Source organism: Rhipicephalus microplus, chromosome X (assembly GCF_043290135.1).
Source record: "Rhipicephalus microplus isolate Deutch F79 chromosome X, USDA_Rmic, whole genome shotgun sequence".
Taxonomy (NCBI): domain Eukaryota; kingdom Metazoa; phylum Arthropoda; class Arachnida; order Ixodida; family Ixodidae; genus Rhipicephalus; species Rhipicephalus microplus.
Window position 1 is genome coordinate 74,517,536 of NC_134710.1, and position 16,344 is coordinate 74,533,879.

General features: G+C 48.4%; 2 protein-coding genes and 36 non-coding genes across 38 annotated transcripts in view; all 38 read left to right on the top strand.

Annotated features, from left to right (window-relative positions):
• LOC119176671 (unextended protein) overlaps nt 1–16,344 on the top strand; it is a 418,752-nt gene that overhangs the window by 98,579 nt on the left and 303,829 nt on the right. The window lies entirely within an intron of this gene.
• On the top strand, nt 126–198 carry TRNAK-UUU (transfer RNA lysine (anticodon UUU)). Its single transcript has one exon. It is a non-coding gene; the product is annotated as a tRNA-Lys (tRNA).
• On the top strand, nt 338–410 carry TRNAE-UUC (transfer RNA glutamic acid (anticodon UUC)). Its single transcript has one exon. It is a non-coding gene; the product is annotated as a tRNA-Glu (tRNA).
• On the top strand, nt 963–1,034 carry TRNAK-UUU (transfer RNA lysine (anticodon UUU)). The gene has a single exon. It is a non-coding gene; the product is annotated as a tRNA-Lys (tRNA).
• TRNAK-UUU (transfer RNA lysine (anticodon UUU)) lies at nt 1,174–1,246 on the top strand. Its single transcript has one exon. It is a non-coding gene; the product is annotated as a tRNA-Lys (tRNA).
• Nucleotides 1,386–1,458, top strand: TRNAD-AUC (transfer RNA aspartic acid (anticodon AUC)). Its single transcript has one exon. It is a non-coding gene; the product is annotated as a tRNA-Asp (tRNA).
• TRNAK-UUU (transfer RNA lysine (anticodon UUU)) lies at nt 1,807–1,879 on the top strand. The gene has a single exon. It is a non-coding gene; the product is annotated as a tRNA-Lys (tRNA).
• On the top strand, nt 2,011–2,083 carry TRNAK-UUU (transfer RNA lysine (anticodon UUU)). Its single transcript has one exon. It is a non-coding gene; the product is annotated as a tRNA-Lys (tRNA).
• Nucleotides 2,435–2,506, top strand: TRNAK-UUU (transfer RNA lysine (anticodon UUU)). Its single transcript has one exon. It is a non-coding gene; the product is annotated as a tRNA-Lys (tRNA).
• On the top strand, nt 2,646–2,718 carry TRNAK-UUU (transfer RNA lysine (anticodon UUU)). The gene has a single exon. It is a non-coding gene; the product is annotated as a tRNA-Lys (tRNA).
• On the top strand, nt 2,857–2,929 carry TRNAK-UUU (transfer RNA lysine (anticodon UUU)). Its single transcript has one exon. It is a non-coding gene; the product is annotated as a tRNA-Lys (tRNA).
• Nucleotides 3,062–3,134, top strand: TRNAK-UUU (transfer RNA lysine (anticodon UUU)). The gene has a single exon. It is a non-coding gene; the product is annotated as a tRNA-Lys (tRNA).
• TRNAI-AAU (transfer RNA isoleucine (anticodon AAU)) lies at nt 3,274–3,346 on the top strand. The gene has a single exon. It is a non-coding gene; the product is annotated as a tRNA-Ile (tRNA).
• Nucleotides 3,486–3,558, top strand: TRNAK-UUU (transfer RNA lysine (anticodon UUU)). Its single transcript has one exon. It is a non-coding gene; the product is annotated as a tRNA-Lys (tRNA).
• On the top strand, nt 4,118–4,190 carry TRNAK-UUU (transfer RNA lysine (anticodon UUU)). The gene has a single exon. It is a non-coding gene; the product is annotated as a tRNA-Lys (tRNA).
• Nucleotides 4,330–4,402, top strand: TRNAK-UUU (transfer RNA lysine (anticodon UUU)). The gene has a single exon. It is a non-coding gene; the product is annotated as a tRNA-Lys (tRNA).
• Nucleotides 4,541–4,613, top strand: TRNAT-UGU (transfer RNA threonine (anticodon UGU)). Its single transcript has one exon. It is a non-coding gene; the product is annotated as a tRNA-Thr (tRNA).
• On the top strand, nt 5,164–5,236 carry TRNAK-UUU (transfer RNA lysine (anticodon UUU)). The gene has a single exon. It is a non-coding gene; the product is annotated as a tRNA-Lys (tRNA).
• TRNAK-UUU (transfer RNA lysine (anticodon UUU)) lies at nt 5,582–5,654 on the top strand. The gene has a single exon. It is a non-coding gene; the product is annotated as a tRNA-Lys (tRNA).
• On the top strand, nt 6,213–6,285 carry TRNAK-UUU (transfer RNA lysine (anticodon UUU)). Its single transcript has one exon. It is a non-coding gene; the product is annotated as a tRNA-Lys (tRNA).
• On the top strand, nt 6,634–6,706 carry TRNAK-UUU (transfer RNA lysine (anticodon UUU)). The gene has a single exon. It is a non-coding gene; the product is annotated as a tRNA-Lys (tRNA).
• TRNAK-UUU (transfer RNA lysine (anticodon UUU)) lies at nt 6,838–6,910 on the top strand. The gene has a single exon. It is a non-coding gene; the product is annotated as a tRNA-Lys (tRNA).
• TRNAK-UUU (transfer RNA lysine (anticodon UUU)) lies at nt 7,472–7,544 on the top strand. The gene has a single exon. It is a non-coding gene; the product is annotated as a tRNA-Lys (tRNA).
• Nucleotides 7,681–7,753, top strand: TRNAI-AAU (transfer RNA isoleucine (anticodon AAU)). Its single transcript has one exon. It is a non-coding gene; the product is annotated as a tRNA-Ile (tRNA).
• Nucleotides 8,528–8,600, top strand: TRNAK-UUU (transfer RNA lysine (anticodon UUU)). The gene has a single exon. It is a non-coding gene; the product is annotated as a tRNA-Lys (tRNA).
• TRNAI-AAU (transfer RNA isoleucine (anticodon AAU)) lies at nt 8,950–9,022 on the top strand. Its single transcript has one exon. It is a non-coding gene; the product is annotated as a tRNA-Ile (tRNA).
• On the top strand, nt 9,583–9,655 carry TRNAK-UUU (transfer RNA lysine (anticodon UUU)). Its single transcript has one exon. It is a non-coding gene; the product is annotated as a tRNA-Lys (tRNA).
• TRNAK-UUU (transfer RNA lysine (anticodon UUU)) lies at nt 10,006–10,078 on the top strand. The gene has a single exon. It is a non-coding gene; the product is annotated as a tRNA-Lys (tRNA).
• TRNAK-UUU (transfer RNA lysine (anticodon UUU)) lies at nt 10,218–10,290 on the top strand. The gene has a single exon. It is a non-coding gene; the product is annotated as a tRNA-Lys (tRNA).
• On the top strand, nt 10,429–10,501 carry TRNAK-UUU (transfer RNA lysine (anticodon UUU)). Its single transcript has one exon. It is a non-coding gene; the product is annotated as a tRNA-Lys (tRNA).
• On the top strand, nt 10,853–10,925 carry TRNAI-AAU (transfer RNA isoleucine (anticodon AAU)). The gene has a single exon. It is a non-coding gene; the product is annotated as a tRNA-Ile (tRNA).
• Nucleotides 11,739–11,811, top strand: TRNAK-UUU (transfer RNA lysine (anticodon UUU)). The gene has a single exon. It is a non-coding gene; the product is annotated as a tRNA-Lys (tRNA).
• Nucleotides 11,951–12,023, top strand: TRNAI-AAU (transfer RNA isoleucine (anticodon AAU)). Its single transcript has one exon. It is a non-coding gene; the product is annotated as a tRNA-Ile (tRNA).
• TRNAI-AAU (transfer RNA isoleucine (anticodon AAU)) lies at nt 12,375–12,447 on the top strand. Its single transcript has one exon. It is a non-coding gene; the product is annotated as a tRNA-Ile (tRNA).
• TRNAK-UUU (transfer RNA lysine (anticodon UUU)) lies at nt 12,587–12,659 on the top strand. Its single transcript has one exon. It is a non-coding gene; the product is annotated as a tRNA-Lys (tRNA).
• On the top strand, nt 13,221–13,293 carry TRNAK-UUU (transfer RNA lysine (anticodon UUU)). Its single transcript has one exon. It is a non-coding gene; the product is annotated as a tRNA-Lys (tRNA).
• On the top strand, nt 13,431–13,503 carry TRNAK-UUU (transfer RNA lysine (anticodon UUU)). The gene has a single exon. It is a non-coding gene; the product is annotated as a tRNA-Lys (tRNA).
• LOC142776885 (uncharacterized) lies at nt 13,790–15,403 on the top strand. Its single transcript, XM_075881219.1, has one exon. It carries the CDS (start codon nt 13,940–13,942, stop codon nt 14,885–14,887), a length of 948 nt encoding a protein of 315 aa, XP_075737334.1. The 5' UTR covers nt 13,790–13,939; the 3' UTR covers nt 14,888–15,403.

Here is a 16,344-nt window from a genome sequence, read left to right on the forward strand (position 1 = left end):
TGATCTGTTCCCATGTTAAACGGATTGTTTTCCAATCTTTCTTCGCCTCCCTCTCCTTCGCTCTTTTACTTAAGCTTTCTGACAAGGAACGCACGGGAGGACGCAAACTGAAACGGGTGCTGTCGGCCCGGCTAGCTTAGTCGGTAGAGCATGAGGCTTTTAATCTCAGGCTCGTGGGTTCGAGCCCCACGTGGGGCGCTGTGTTTTTTTACTGATGTGATCCTATTTTACACGTATTGTTTTTAAATCTTCCTTCGCCTTCCTCTCTTTCGCTCTGTGACATAAGCTTTCTGACCATGAACGCACGGGATGACGCAAACTGAAGCGGGTATTCTCTGCCCAGCTAGCTCAGTCGGTAGAGCATGAGACTTTCATTCTCAGGGTCGTGGGTTCGAGCCCCACGTTGGGCGCTGAAGTTTTTACTGATCTGTTGCCATGTTACAGGAATTGTTTTCCAATATTTCTTCGCCTCTCTCTTCTTCGCTCTTTGATTTAATCTTTGTGACCATGAACACAAGGGGTGAAGCAAACTGAAACGATTGCTGTCTGCCCGGCTAGCTCAGTTGGTAGAGCATGAGACTTTTAATCTCAGAGTCGTTGGTTCAAGCTCCAAGTTGGTGCTGCATTTTTTACTGATCTTTTCCTGTGTTACACGGATTGTTTTCCGATCTATCTACGCCTTCCTCTTCTTCGCTGTTTGACCTAATCTTTCTCACTTAGAACGCACGGGCTGGCGCAAACTGAAACGGGTGCTGTCTGCCCGGCTAGCTCAGCCGTTACAGCATGTGAATTTTGACCTCAGAGTCGTGGGTTCAAGCCCCACGTTTGGCGCAGCACTTTTTCATTGATCTGTTCCACAAATTGTTTTCCGATCTTTCTTCGCCTTCCTCTCCTTCGCTCTTTGACCTAAACTTTCACACCATGAAAGCATGGGGTGACGCAAACTTAATCAGGGCCTGTCTGCCCGCTAGCTCAGTCGGTAGAGCATGAGACTTTTAATCTCAGGGTCGTGGGTTCGAGCCCCACGTTGGGCGCTGCGTTTTTTTACTGATCTGTTCCCATGTTAAACGGATTGTTTTCCAATCTTTCTTCGCCTCCCTCTCCTTCGCTCTTTTACTTAAGCTTTCTGACAAGGAACGCACGGGAGGACGCAAACTGAAACGGGTGCTGTCGGCCCGGCTAGCTTAGTCGGTAGAGCATGAGGCTTTTAATCTCAGGCTCGTGGGTTCGAGCCCCACGTGGGGCGCTGTGTTTTTTTACTGATGTGATCCTATTTTACACGTATTGTTTTTAAATCTTCCTTCGCCTTCCTCTCTTTCGCTCTGTGACATAAGCTTTCTGACCATGAACGCACGGGATGACGCAAACTGAAGCGGGTATTCTCTGCCCAGCTAGCTCAGTCGGTAGAGCATGAGACTATCATTCTCAGGGTCGTGGGTTCGAGCCCCACGTTGGGCGCTGAAGTTTTTACTGATCTGTTGCCTTGTTACAGGAATTGTTTTCCAATATTTCTTCGCCTCTCTCTTCTTCGCTCTTTGATTTAATCTTTGTGACCATGAACACAAGGGGTGAAGCAAACTGAAACGATTGCTGTCTGCCCGGCTAGCTCAGTTGGTAGAGCATGAGACTTTTAATCTCAGAGTCGTTGGTTCAAGCTCCAAGTTGGTGCTGCATTTTTTACTGATCTTTTCCTGTGTTACACGGATTGTTTTCCGATCTATCTACGCCTTCCTCTCCTTCGCTGTTTGACTTAATCTTTCTCACTTAGAACGCACGGGGTGGCGCAAACTGAAACGGGTGCTGTCTGCCCGGCTAGCTCAGCCGGTAGAGCATGTGACTTTTGACCTCAGAGTCGTGGGTTCAAGCCCCACGTTTGGCGCTGCACTTTTTTATTTATCTGTTCCACAGATTGTTTTCCGATCTTTCTTCGCATTCCTCTCCTTCGCTCTTTGACTTAAACTTTCTGACCATGAACGCATGGGGTGACGCAAACTGAAACAGGGCCTGTGTGCCCGGCTAGCTCAGTCGGTAGAGCATGAGACATTTATTCTCATGGTCGTGGGTTCGAGCCCCACGTTGGGCGCTGGATTTTTTCACTGAACTGTTCCCATGTTACAGGAATTGTTTTCTACTCTTTCTTTGCCTTCCTCTCCTTCGCTCTTTGATTTAATCTTTCTCACCATGAACACACAGGGTGAAGCAAACTGAAACGATTGCTGTCTTCCCGGCTAGCTCAGTTGGTAGAGCATGAGACTTTTAATCTCGGAGTCGTTGGTTCAAGCCCCAAGTTGGGCGCTGCATTTTTTTACTGATGTTTTCCTATGTTACACGGTTTGTTTTTCAATCTTCCTTCGCCTTCCTCTCTTTCGCTCTGTGACTTAAGCTTTCTTACCATGAACGCACGAGATGACGCAAACTGAAACGGGTACTGTCCGCCCGGCTAGCTCAGTCGGTAGAGCATGAGACTTTTAATCTCAGGGTCGTGGGTTCGAGCCCCAGGTGGGCGCTACATTTTTTTACTGATCTGTTCCCATGTTACACGGATTGTTTTCCAATCTTCTTTCGCCTTCCTCTCTTTCGCTCTGTGACTTAAGCTTTCTGACCATGAACGCACGGGATGACGCAAACTGAAACGGGTACTGTCTGCCCGGCTAGCTCAGTCGGTAGAGCACGAGACTTTTAATCTCAGGGTCATGGGTTCGAGCCCCACGTTGGGTGCTGAATTTTTTACTGATCTGTTGCCATGTTACAGAAATTGTTTTCCAATATTTCTTCGCCTCCCTCTCCTTCGCTCTTTAACTTAAGCTTTCTGACCATGAACGCACGGGGGGACGAAAACTGAAACGGGTGCTGTCTGCCCGGCTAGCTTAGTCGGTAGAGCATGAGACTTTTAATCTCAGGGTCGTGGGTTCGAGCCCCGCGTTGTGTTTTCATACTGATCTGTTTCCATGTTACACGAATTGCTTTTCTATTTTTTTTCACCTCCCTCTCCTTCGTTCTTTGAATTAAGCTTTATGACCATGGACGCACGGGGTGACGCAAACTGAAACGGGTGCTGTCTGCCCGGCTAGCTCAGTCGGTAGAGCATGAGACTTTTAGTCTCAGGGTCGTGGGTTCGAGCCAAACGTTGGGCGCTGAATTTTTTTACTAATCTGTTGCCATGTTACAGGAATTCTTTTCTAATCTTTCTTCGCCTTCCTCTCCTTCACTTTTTGACTTAATCTTTCTGACCATGAACGCACGAGATGACGCAAACTGAAACGGGTACTGTCCGCCCGGCTAGCTCAGTCGGTAGAGCATGAGACTAATAATCTCAGGGTCATGGATTCGAGCCCCACGTTGGGCGCTGCATTTTTTTACTGATCTGTGTCCATTTTACACGGATTGTTTTCCAATCTTCATTCGCCTACATCTCTTTCGCACTGTGACTTAAGTTTTCTGGCCATGAACGCACAGGCTGACGCAAACTGAAACGCGTACTGTCCGCCGGGCTAGCTCAGTTGGTAGAGCATGAGACTTTTATTCTCATGGTCGTGGGTTCGAGCCCCACGTTTGGCGCTGAATTTTTTTACTTATCGTTTCCAATGTTACAGGAATCGTTTTCCAATCTTTTTTTGCCTTCTTTTCCTTCGCTCTTTGACTTATTCTTTCTGACCATTAACACACGTGGTGAAGCAAACTGAAACGGTTGCTGTCTGCCCGGCTAGCTCAGTTGGTAGAGCATGAGGCTTTTAATCTCGAAGTCGTGGGTTGAAGCCCTAATTTGGGCGCTGCATTTTTTACTTATCTGTTCCTCTGTTACACGGAGTGTTTTCCAATCTTTCTTCGCCTTCCTCTCCTTCGCTCTTTGACTTAAGCTTACTGACCATGAACGCACGGGGTGACGCAAACTAAAACGTGGCCTGTGTTTCCGGGTAGCTCATTCGGTACGGAGCGAGACTTTCAATCTCAGAGTTGTGTGTTCGAGCCCCACGTTGGGCACTGCGTTTTCCTGATCTGTTCCCATGTTAAACGGGTTGTTTTCCAATCTTTTTTCGCCTCCCTCTCCTTCGCTCTTTGACTTAAGCTTTCTGACCAGGAACGCACGGGAGGACGCAAACTGAAACGGGTGCTGTCTGCCCGGCTAGCTTAGTCGGTAGAGCATGAGACTTTTATTCTCAGGCTCGTGGGTTCGAGCCCCACGTGGGGTGCTGTGTTTTTTTACTGATGTGATCCTATTTTACACGGATTGTTTTCAAATCTTCCTTCGCCTTCCTCTCTTTCGCTCTGTGACATAAGCTTTCTGACCATGAACGCACGAGATGACGCAAACTGAAACGAGTACTGTCCGCCCGGCTAGCTCAGTCGGTAGAGCATGAGACTTTTAATCTCAGGGTCGTGGGTTCGAGCCCCACGTTGGGTGCCGAATTTTTTACTCATCTTTTGCCATGTTGCAGGAATAGTTTTCCAATATTTCTTCGCCTTCCTCTCCTTCGCTCTTTGACTCAATCTTTTTGACCATGAACGCATAGGGTGACGCAAACTGAAACAGTGCCTGTCTGCCCGGCTAGCTCAGTCGGTAGAGCATGAGACTTGTAATCACAGGGTCGTGGGTTTGAGCCCCACGTTGGGCGCTGAATTTTTTCACTGATTTTCCATGTTACAGGAATTGTTTTCCACTCTTTCTTTGCCTTCCTCTCCTTCGCTCTTTGATTTAATCTTTCTCACTTAGAACGCAGGGGGTGGCGCAAACTGAAACGGGTGCTGTCTGCCCGGCTAGCTCAGCCGCTAGAGCATGCGACTTTTTACCTCAGAGTCGTGGGTTCAAGCCCCACGTTTGGCGCTGCACTTTTTTATTTATCTGTTCCACAGATTGTTTTCCACTCTTTCTTTGTCTTGCTCTCCTTCGCTCTTTATTTAATCTTTCTGACCATGAACACACGGGGTGACGCAAACTGAAACGGGTACTCTCCGCCGGGCTAGCTCAGTCAGTAGAGCATGAGACTAATGATCTGAGGGTCGTGGATTCGAGCCCCACGTTGGGCACTGCATTTTTTACTGATCTGTGCCCATTTTACAAGGATTGTTTTCCAATCTTCATTCGCCTTCCTCTCCTTCGCTCTTTGAATTAAACTTTCTGAGCATGAACGCACGAGATGACGCAAACTGAAACGGGTACTGACTGCCCGGCTGGCTCAGTCGGTAGAGCATGAGACTTTTAATCTCAGGGTCATGGGTTTGAGCCCCGCGTTGGGCGCTGCATTTTTTTACTGATCTGTTCCCATGTTACACGGATAGTTTTCCAATCTGCCTTCGCCTTCCTGTCTTTCGCTCTGTGACTTAAGCTTTCTGACCATAAACGCACAGGATGACGCAAACTGAAACGGGTACTGTCCGCCCGGCTAGCTCAGTTGCTAGAGCATGAGGCTTTTAATCTCGGAGTCGTGGGTTGAAGCCCTAATTTGGGCGCTGCATTTTTTTACTGATCTGTTTCTATGTTACACGGATCCAATTTTTCTTCGCCTTCCTCTCCTTCGCTCTTTGACTTAAGCTTTCTGACCATGAACGCACGGGGTGACGCAAACTGAAACGGGGCCTGTCTGTCCGGCTAGCTCAGTCGGTAGAGCATGAGACTTTTAATCTCAAAGTTGTGGGTTCGAGCCCCACGTTGGGCGCTGCGTTTTATTACTGATCTGTTCACATGTTACACGGATTGTTTTCCAATCTTTTTCGCCTCCCTCTCCTTCGCTCTTTGACCTAAGTTTTCTGACCAGGAACGCACGGGGGGACGCAAACTGAAACTGGTGCTGTGTTCCCGGCTAGCTTAGTCGGTAGAGCATGAGACTTTAAACTCAGGGTCGTGGGTCCGAGCCCCTTGTGCGGCGCTGTGTTTTTTACTGATCTGTTCCCATGTTACAGGAATTGTTTTCTAATCTTTCTTCGCCTGCCTCTCCTTCGCTCTTTGACTTATTCTTTCTGACCATTAACACACGGGGTGAAGCAATCTGAAACGGTTACTGTCTGCCCGGATAGCTCAGTTAGTAGAGCATGAGGCTTTTATTCTCGGAGTCGTGGGTTGAAGCCCTAATTTGGGCGCTGCATTTTTTACTGATCTGTTTCTATGTTACACGGATTGTTTTCCAATCTTTCTTCGCTTCCTCTCCTTCGCTCTTTGACTTAAGCTTTCTGACCATGAACACACGGGGTGACGCAAACTGTAACGGGGCCTGGATGTCCGGCTAGCTTAGTTGGTAGAGCATGAGACTTTTAATCTCAGGGTCGTGGGTTCGAGCCCCAAGTTGGGCGCTGAATTTTTTACTGATCTGTTGCCATGTTACAGGAATTGTTTTCCAATATTTTTTCGCCTTCCTCTCCTTCGCTCTTTGACTCAGCCTTTCTGACCATGAACGCACGAGATGACGCAAACTGAAACGATTGCTGTCTGCCCGGCTAGCTCAGTTGGTAGAGCATGAGACTTTAAATCTCAGAGTCGTTGGTTCAAACTCCAAGTTGGTGCTGCATTTTTTACTGATCTTTTCCTGTGTTACACGGATTGTTTTCCGATCTATCTACGCCTTCCTCTCCTTCGCTGTTTGACTTAATCTTTCTCACTTAGAACGCACGGGGTGGCGCAAACTGAAACGGGTGCTGTCTGCCCGGCTAGCTCAGCCGGTAGAGCATGTGACTTTTGACCTCAGAGTCGTGGGTTCAAGCCCCACGTTTGGCGCTGCACTTTTTTATTTATCTGTTCCACAGATTGTTTTCCGATCTTTCTTCGCCTTCCTCTCCTTCGCTTTTTGACTTAAACTTTCTGACCATGAACGCATGGGGTGACGCAAACTGAAACACGGCCTGTGTGCCCGGCTAGCTCAGTCGGTAGAGCATGAGACTTTTAATCTCATGGTCGTGGGTTCGAGCCCCGCGTTGGGCGCTGAATTTTTTCACTGATCTGTTCCCATGTTACAGGAATTGTTTTCTACTCTTTCTTTGCCTTCCTCTCGTTCGCTATTTGATTTATTCTTTCTCACCATGAACACACAGGGTGAAGCAAACTGAAACGATTGCTGTCTTCCCGTCTAGCTCAGTTGGTAGAGCATGAGACTTTTAATCTCGGAGTCGTTAGTTCAAGCCCCAAGTTGGGCGCTGAATTTTTTACTGATCTGTTGCCATGTTACAGGAATTGTTTTCCAATATTTCTTCGCCTTCCTCTCCTTCGCTCTTTGACTTAGCCTTTCTGACCATGAACGCACGAGATGACGCAAACTGAAACGGGTACTGTCCGCCCGGCTAGCTCAGTCGGTAGAGCATGAGGCTTTTAATCTCGGAGTCGTGGGTTGAAGCCCTAATTTGGGCGTTGCATTTTTTACTGATCTGTTTCTATGTTACACGGATTGTTTTCCAATCTTTCTTCGCCTTCCTCTCCTTCGCTCTTTGACTTAAGTTTCCTGACCATGAATGCACGGGGTGACGCAAACTGAAACAAGGCCTGTCTGTCCGGCTAGCTCAGTCGGTAGGGCTTGAGACTTTTAATCTCAGAGTTGTGGGTTCGAGCCCCACGTTGGGTGCTGAATTTTTTACTGATCTCATGCCATGTTACAGGAATTGTTTTCCAATATTTCTTCCTTCCTCTCCTTCGCTCTTTGACTTAGCCTTTCTGACCATGAACGCACGAGATGACGCAAACTGAAACGGGTACTGTCCGCCCGGCTAGCTCAGTCGGTAGAGCATGAGACTAATGATCTCGGGGCCGCGGGTTCGAGCCCCACGTAGGGCGCTGCATTTTTTCACTGATCTGTGCCCATGTTACACGGATTGTTTTCCAATCTTCCTTCGCCTTCCTCTCTTTCGTTCTGTGACTTATTTTTTCTGACCATTTACACACTGGGTGAAGCAATCTGAAAAGGTTACTCTCTGCCCGGCTAGCTCAGTTGGTAGAGCATGAGGCTTTTATTCTCGGAGTCGTGGATTGAAGCCCTTATTTGCGCGCTGCGTTTTATTACTGATCTGTTCACATGTTACACGGATTGTTTTTCAATCTTCCTTCGCCTTCCTCTCTTTCGCTCTGTGACTTAAGATTTCTGACCATGAACACAAGAGATGACGCAAACTGAAACAGGTACTGTCCGCGCGGCTTGCTCAGTCGCTAGAGCATGAGACTTTTAATCTCAGAATTGTTGGTTCAAGCCCCAAGTTGGGCGCTGCATTTTTTTACTGATCTGTTCCCATGCTACACGGATTGTTTTTCAATCTTCCTTCGCCTTCCTCTTTTTCGCTCTCTGACTTAAGCTTTCTGACCATGAACGCACGGGACGACGCAAACTGAAACGAGTACTGTCTCCCGGCTAGCTCAGTCGGTAGAGAATTAGACTTTTAATCTCAGAGTCGTTGGTTCAAACCGCAAAGTTGGGCGATGCGTTTTTTGCTGATCTGTTCCCATGTTACACTGATTGTTTTCCAATCTTTCTTCGCCTCCCTCTCCTTCGCTCTTTGACTTTAGCTTTCTGACCATGAACGCACGGGGTGACGCAAACTGAAACGGGGCCTGTCTGTCCGGCTAGATCAGTCGGTAGAGCATGAGACTTTTATTCTCAAGGTCGTAGGTTCGAGCCCCACGTTGGGCGCTCATATTTTTTACTGATCGTTTCCCATGTTACAGGAATCGTTTTCTAATCTTTCTTTGCCTTAACTCCTTCGCTCTTTGACTTATTCTTTCTGACCATTAACACACGGGGTGAAGCAATCTGAAACGGTTACTGTCTGCCCGGCTAGCTCAGTTGGTAGAGCATGAGGCTTTTATTCTCGGAGTCGTGGGTTGAAGCCCTAATTTGGGCGCTGCATTTTTTCCTGATCTGTTGCCATGTTACAGGAATTATATTCCAATATTTCTTCGCCTTCCTCTCCTTCGCTCTTTGACTTAGCCTTTCTGACCATGAACGCACGAGATGACGCAAACTGAAACGGGTACTGTCCGCCAGGCTAGCTCAGTCGGTAGAGCATGAGACTAATAATCTCAGGGCCGCGGGTTCGAGCCCCACGTAGGGCGCTGCATTTTTTACTGATCTTCCCATGTTACACGGTTTGTTTTCCAATCTTCTTTTGCCTTCCTCTCTTTCTCTCAGTGACTTAATCTTTCTGACCATGAACACACGGGGTGAAGCAAACTGAAACGGGTGCTCTCTGCCCGGCTAGCTCAGTTGGTAGAGCATGAGGCTTTCAATCTCAGAGTCGTTGGTTCCAGCCCCAAGTTGGGCGCTGCATTTTTTTACTAATCTGTTCCCATGTTACACGGATTGTTTTTCAATGTTCCTTCGCCTTCCTCTCTTTCGCTCTTTTACTTAGCCTTTCTGCCCATGAACGCACGAGATGACGCAAACTGAAACGGGTACTGTCCGCCCGGCTAGCTCAGTCGCTAGAGCATTAGACTTTTAATCCCAGAATCGTCGGTTCAAGCCCCAAGTTGGGCGCTGCATTTATTTACTGATCTGTTCCTATGTTACACGGATTGTTTTCCAATCTTCCTTCGCCTTCCTCTCTTTCGCTCTGTGACTTAAGCTTTCTGACCATGAACGCACGGGATGACGCAAACTGAAACGCGTACTGTCCGCCCGGCTAGCTCAGTCGGTAGAGCATGAGACTTTTAATCTCACGGTCGTGGGTTCGAGCCCCACGTTGGGCGCTCAATTTTTTTACTGATCGTTTCCCATGTTACAGGAATCGTTTTCCAATCTTTCATGCCTTCTTCTCAATCGCTCTTTGACTTTATCTTTCTGACCATTAACACACGAGGTGAAGCAAACTGAAGCAGTTGCTGTCTGCCCAGATAGCTCAGTTGGTAGAGCATGAGGCTTTTAATCTCGGAGTCATGGGTTGAAGCCCTAATTTGGGCGCTGCATTTTTTTACTGATCTGTTCCTAGGTTACACGGATTGTTTTCCAATCTTTCTTCGCCTTCCTCTCCTTCGCTCTTTGACTTAAACTTTCTGACCATGAACGCACGGCGTGACGCAAACTGAAACTGGGCCCGTCTGTCCGGCTAGCTCAGTCGGTAGAGCATGAGACTTTTAATCTCAGGGTTGTGGGTTCAAGCCCCACGTTGGGCGCTGCGTTTTTTTGCTGATCTGTTTCCATGTTACACGGATTGTTTTCCAATCTTTCTTCGCCTCCCTCTCCTTCGCTTTCTGACTTAAGCTTTCTGACCATGAACGCACGGGGGGACGCAAACTGAAACGGGTACTGTCTGCCCGGCTAGCTCAGTCGGTAGAGCATGAGACTTTTATTTTCAGGGTAGTGGGTTTGAGCCCCACGTTGGGCGCTGAATTTTTTACTGATCTGTTGCCATGTTACAGAAATTGTTTTCCAATATTTCTTCGCCTCCCTCTCCTTCGCTCTTTGACTTAAGCTTTCTGACCATGAATGCACGGGATGACGCAAACTGAAACGCGTACTGTCCGTTCAACTAGCTCAGTCGGTAGAGCATGAGACTTTTAATCTCAGGGTCGTGGGTTCGAGTCCCACGTTGGGCGCTGTGTTCTTATTCTGATCTGTTCCCATGTTTCACGAATTGTTTTTCGATCTTTCTTCGCCTCCCTCTTCTTCGTTCTTTGACTTAAGCTTTACGACCATGAACGCACGGGGTGACGCAAACTGAAATGGGTGCTGTCTGCCCAGCTAGCTCAGTCGGTAGAACATGAGACTTTTAATCCCAGGGTCATGGGTTCGAGCCAAATGTTGGGCGCTGAATTTTTTTACTAATCTGTTGGCATGTTACAGGAATTGTTTTCTAATCTTTCTTCGCCTTCCTCTCCTTCACTTTTTGACTTAATCTTTCTGACCATGAACGCACGAGATGACGCAAACTGAAACGGGTACTTTCCGCCCGGCTAGCTCAGTCGGTAGAGCATGAGACTAATAATCTCAGGGTCGTGGATTTGAACCCCACGTTGGGCGCTGCATTTTTTTTACTCATCTGTGCCCTTTTACACGGATTGTTTTCCAATCTTCTTTCGCCTTCCTCTCTTTCGCTCTGTGACTTAAGCTTTCTGACCATGAATACACGAGATGACGCAAACTGAAACGGGTACTGTCCGCCCGGCTAGCGCAGTCGCTAGAGCATGAGACTTTTAATCTCAGGGTCGTGAGTTCGAGCCCTACGTTGGGCGCTCAATTTTTTTACTGATCGTTTCTCATGTTACAGGAATCGTTTTCTAATCTTTCTTTTCCTTCTTCTCCTTCGCTCTTTGACTTATTCTTTCTGACCATTAACACACGGGTTGAAGCAATCTGAAACGGTTACTGTCTGCCCGGCTAGCTCAGTTGGTAGAGCATGAGACTGTTAATCTCGGAGTCGTGGGTTGAAGCCCTAATTTGGGCGCTGCATTTTTTACTGATCTCCTTCTATGTTACACGGATAGTTTTCCAATCTTTCTTCGCTTCCTCTCCTTCGCTCTTTGAATTAGGCTTTCTGACCAGAAACGCACGGGGGGACGCTAACTGAAACTGACGCCCCGCCACGGTGGTCTAGTGGCTAAGGTACTCGGCTGCTGACCCGCAGGTCGCGGGTTCGATTCCCGGCTTCGGCGGCTGCATTTCCGATGGAGGCGGAAATGTTGTAGGCCCGTGTGCTCAGATTTGGGCGCACGTTAAAGAACCCCAGGTGGTCAAAATTTCCGGAGCCCTCCACTACGGCGTCTCTCATAATCATATAGTGGTTTTGGGACGTTAAACCCCACAAATCAAATCAAACTGAAACTGGTGCTGTCTGCCCGGCTAGCTTAGTCGGTAGAGCATGAGACTTTTAATCTCAGAGTTTTGGGTTCGAGCCCCACGTTGGGCACTGCGTTTTATTACTGATCTGTTGCCATGTTACAGGAATTGTTTTCCAATATATCTTCGCCTTCCTCTCCTTCGCTCTTTGACTTAGCCTTTCTGACCATGAACGCACGAGATGACGCAAACTGAAATGGGTACTGTCCGCCCGGCTAGCTCAGTCGGTAGAGCATGAGACTAATAATCTCAGGGCCGCGGGTTCGAACCCCTCGTGTGGCGCTGCATTTTTTTACTGATCTGTGCCCATGTTACACGGATTGTTTTCCAATCTTCTTCCGCCTTCCTCTCTTTCGCTCCATGACTTAATCTTTCTGACCATCAACACAAGAGGTGAAGCAAACTGAAACGGGTGCTGTCTGCCCGGCTATCTCAGTTGGTAGAGCATGAGGCTTTTAATCTCAGAGTCGTTTGTTCCAGCCCCACTTTGGGCGCTGCATTTTTTTACTGATCTGTTCCCATGTTACACGGATTGTTTTCCAATCTTTCTTCGCCTTCCTCTCCTTCACTCTTTGACTTAATCTTTCTGACCATGAACGCACGAGATTACGCAAACTGAAACGGGTATTGTTCGCCCGGCTAGCTCAGTCGGTAGAGCATGAGACTAATAATCTCAGGGCCGCGGGTTCGCGCCCCACGTTGGGCGCTGCACTTTTTTACTGATCTGTGCCCATAGTACACGGATTGTTTTCCAATCTTCTTGCGCCTTCCTCTCTTTCGCTCTGTGAATTGAGCTTTCTGACCATGAAGGCACAGGATTACGCAAACTGAGACGGGTACTGTCGGCCCGGCTAGCTCAGTCGGTAGAGCATGAGACTTTTAATCTCAGGGTCGTGGGTTCGAGCCCCACGTTGGGCGCTGAACTTTTTACTGATCTGTTGCCATGTTACAGAAATTGTTTTCCAATATTTCTTTGCCTTCCTCTCCTTCGCTTTTTAACTTAATCTTTCTGACCATGAACACACGGGGTGCAGCAAACTGAAACGGGTGCTGTCTGCCCGGCTAGCGCAGTTGGTAGAGCATGAGGCTTTTATATCAGAGTCGTTGGTACCAGCCCCAAGATGGGCGATGCATTTTTTTACTCATCTGTTCCCATGTTACACGGATTGTTTTCCAATCTTCCTTCGCCTTCCTCTCTTTCGCTCTGTGACTTAAGCTTTCTGACCATGAACACACAAGATGACGCAAACTGAAACGGGTACTGTCCGCCCGGCTAGCTTAGTCGCCAGAGCATGAGACTTTCAATCTTAGAGTCGTTGGTTCAAGCCCTTAGTTGGGCGCTGCATTTTTTTATTTATCTGTTCCCAAGTTACACGGATTGTTTTCCAATCTTCCTTCGCCTTCCTCTCTTTCGCTCTGTGACTTAAGCTTTCTGACGATGAACGCACGGGATGACGCAAACTGAAACACGTACTGTCCGCCCGGCTAGCTCAGTCGGTAGAGCATGAGACTTTTAATCTCAGGGTCGTGGGTTCGAGCCCCACGTTGGGCGCTGCATTTTTTATTGATCTGTTCCCATATTACAGGGATTGTTTTCCAATCTTTCTTCGCCTTCCTCTCCTTTGCTCTTTGACTTAAACTTTTTGACCATGAACGAACGTGGTGACGCAACATAAACGGGGGCCGTCGGCCCGGCTAGCTCAGTCCATAGAGCATGAGACTTTTATTCTCAAGGTCGTTGGTTCGAGCCCCACTTTGGGCGCTGCATTTTTTACTGATCTGTTGCCATGTTACACGGATTGTTTTCCAATCTATCTACGCCTTCCTCTCCTTCGCTGTTTCACTTAATCTTTCTGACCATGAACGCACGAGATGACGCAACCTGAAACGGGTGCTGTCTGCCTGGCTAGCTCAGTGGATTCCACTTCCGGCCACGACAGTGAACGGACGTGTTTATCATGTGCTCCCGCGTAGGGGCGGTTTCAGCGGCCCGTGTGGGCCGCGGTATCAGGTGTACCGAAAAGCCAGGCGAAGATTTTCAGGTTGTTCTGCCTCAGCTGCCTTCAGGTGATTCCGTTTTGCACACGGTTTTTTTGCACGGAAACTTGAAAGCCAGGCCATATCGAGTGGAGCATGTCCGAGACAGCCTTGCTCGTCTTTCGCTGCTGCCGGAAGTGGTTGCCCTAGGGGCATACCAAATGAATCATGTATGGGCAGTGACGTTCAAGGATGATGAGGGTAAAAAGAAGATGCTGGCGGCGGAGTCTTTTGATCTAAAGGACCATCGCTGTATGGTGGTTGACCCCCGTGATCGAGGTGTGCGGCTGAAGTTGTACTGGCTTCTTCATGGCGTGCCGGACGAGGCTGTGCGAGTCGCCTTAACGCCCTACGGAAAAGTGACCGAGATAAGCAGAGATAAATGGAAGGTGCAGGGTTGCAATGATAAAGGTTCAACCACGCGGTCGGTCACGCTGAGGCTACACGCGGGCGTGTCCGTGGACGACCTGCCACACCAACTGCGAGTTGCGGAGGATATGGCGCTCGTCGTAATTCCTGGCAGAGCACCGCTATGCCTCCGATGCCGGGCTATCGGACACATTCGACGGGATTGCCGCGTGCCGCGCTGTGGGGTCTGTCGTCGCTATGGCCACGATGACGCCCACTGTGTGAGGTCGTACGCCAGCATTGCGGGCCCAGGCCAAACAGACGAAGTGTCTGAACACCTGATGGATGCCGTGGATGCCGAAGAAGCGAGCAGGGAAGACGTTTATACGGAAGGCCCTGCCACGCCCCCTGAACAGTCTTCTGGGGCCGCACTGGAATCTACCAATAAAGGCGACAAGCACTCCGGTGCGCCAGGAACGAATTTAGACACGGCAGCAGTAGAGAACGACGCTACAGCAGCGAGCAAGTCATCTTCAGCTGCGCGAGAGGGCGGCCCGGAAGCAACGGACGCCGAGATGACCAAGGCCGGTGCTATCGCTTTTAAGCGAGCTCGTGAAACACCTGACCGTACCGGAAATGTTGACACGTCGGCCATCAATGAACCTCCAACAAAGACGGCGACTGGTCGTCGGCCTACCTTTAAACCACGACCAAACCTGTCTCCTGACCGTAGGGGCACTCAAACGTCGGCCCCGCCGTAGCGGAGGAGACGTTCCGAGGCTTTCTACGCTGAGCACACGCAACCACTGTTGCGACGTGAGTATGACACCTGACGAAACAACCTTCAAGAAATGGCGACTAACTTTAAAACTGGTATTTGCATCGCGACGTTGAACTCAAGAGGCCTGTGTTCGCGCAGGAGACAATGCCAGATTAGTCGCATTTTGTTAGAAAACGACATAGACCTCCTGGCTGTACAAGAAACTAAAATGGAAAGTGAAGAACAAACGGAGCAAATGGTTCAAGTTTTTCGCTCTAGGTACAATGTCTGCGTTTGTCATGCTGTTGGGCGGTCAGGAGGCTGTGTCGTTTTCATACGTAGTAGTATCGCGGTTGTTGAAAATGTGTCTACCTGCGATAGCGGTAGGCTGGTTGTGTGCGACTTCAGTGTTTCTGGAATGCCTTGGCGCGTTGTGTGTGTTTATGCACCGAATAGATCGCACGAACGGGAATTTTTTTTCAGAGCGATTGAAGGATTCTTGAAAACGGAAAGAAATGTTGTGGTTCTAGGGGACTTCAATTGTGTCTGTAGAGCTGAGGATAAGACAACGAGCTTCAATGTGCGCGATAGAAGCGCTGAGCTGTTGAATAAAATAGTGAACGAGACAGGGCTGGAAGATGTCGGTTATGTAATGACGCGAGAGGGTGAAGTAGGATATACGCACTTTCAAGGTCATTCGCACGCGAGGTTAGACAGAATATATTTGTCGGCAAAGTTGGTGCCACTATGCTCATCTTATCAAATTCAACATCTTAGTTTTAGTGATCATTGTCTGGTCAAGGTCAACATTGGCGAAAAACGTAAGGCTGCGAAGTTTAATTGGTTTCTATGGAAATTTAATGAAAAGCTGCTGCAAGATGAAATATTTGTCACAAAAACCAAAGAATGTCTTTCAAATGCTCTTCGTTTGGAGACCAATAACTTCATAGCTGTGTGGGAGCAAATGAAGTGTGATATAAAGATGATAGCGATTGAAAGAGCCTGTGTATTACGTAATCGGGAAAGGCAACAAGAGAGGCAGTTACAAAGCGAACTAGACTACATGTTAAGCGTAGAAAATGAAGTGCCGGGAAAATTTAAGAAAGAAATAAAGGAGGCGAAAGCAAAGCTCGAATTCACCGACGACGAAAAGTACCGCGGAGCAATGATAAGGGCTCGCACTGAACGGCTGTGGATGGGTGAAACGCCCACTAAGCGGGTGCTCAGTGAAGAAAAGAAACATGCAGCAAACAAAGAGATAAATGAAATTCGATACCGCAATTACATTACCCGGGACCGCGAACAGATAAAGCACGCCTTTGTCGAGTTTTATACGCAACTCCTTAGCCATACAATCAATGACCCCGAACGATTCAAAGAGGACTTTCTGACCCTTATGCCGAGATTGGAAGACTCTGAGCGGGAGCTACTGGAAGTAGAAATCACTGTGGCAGAAAT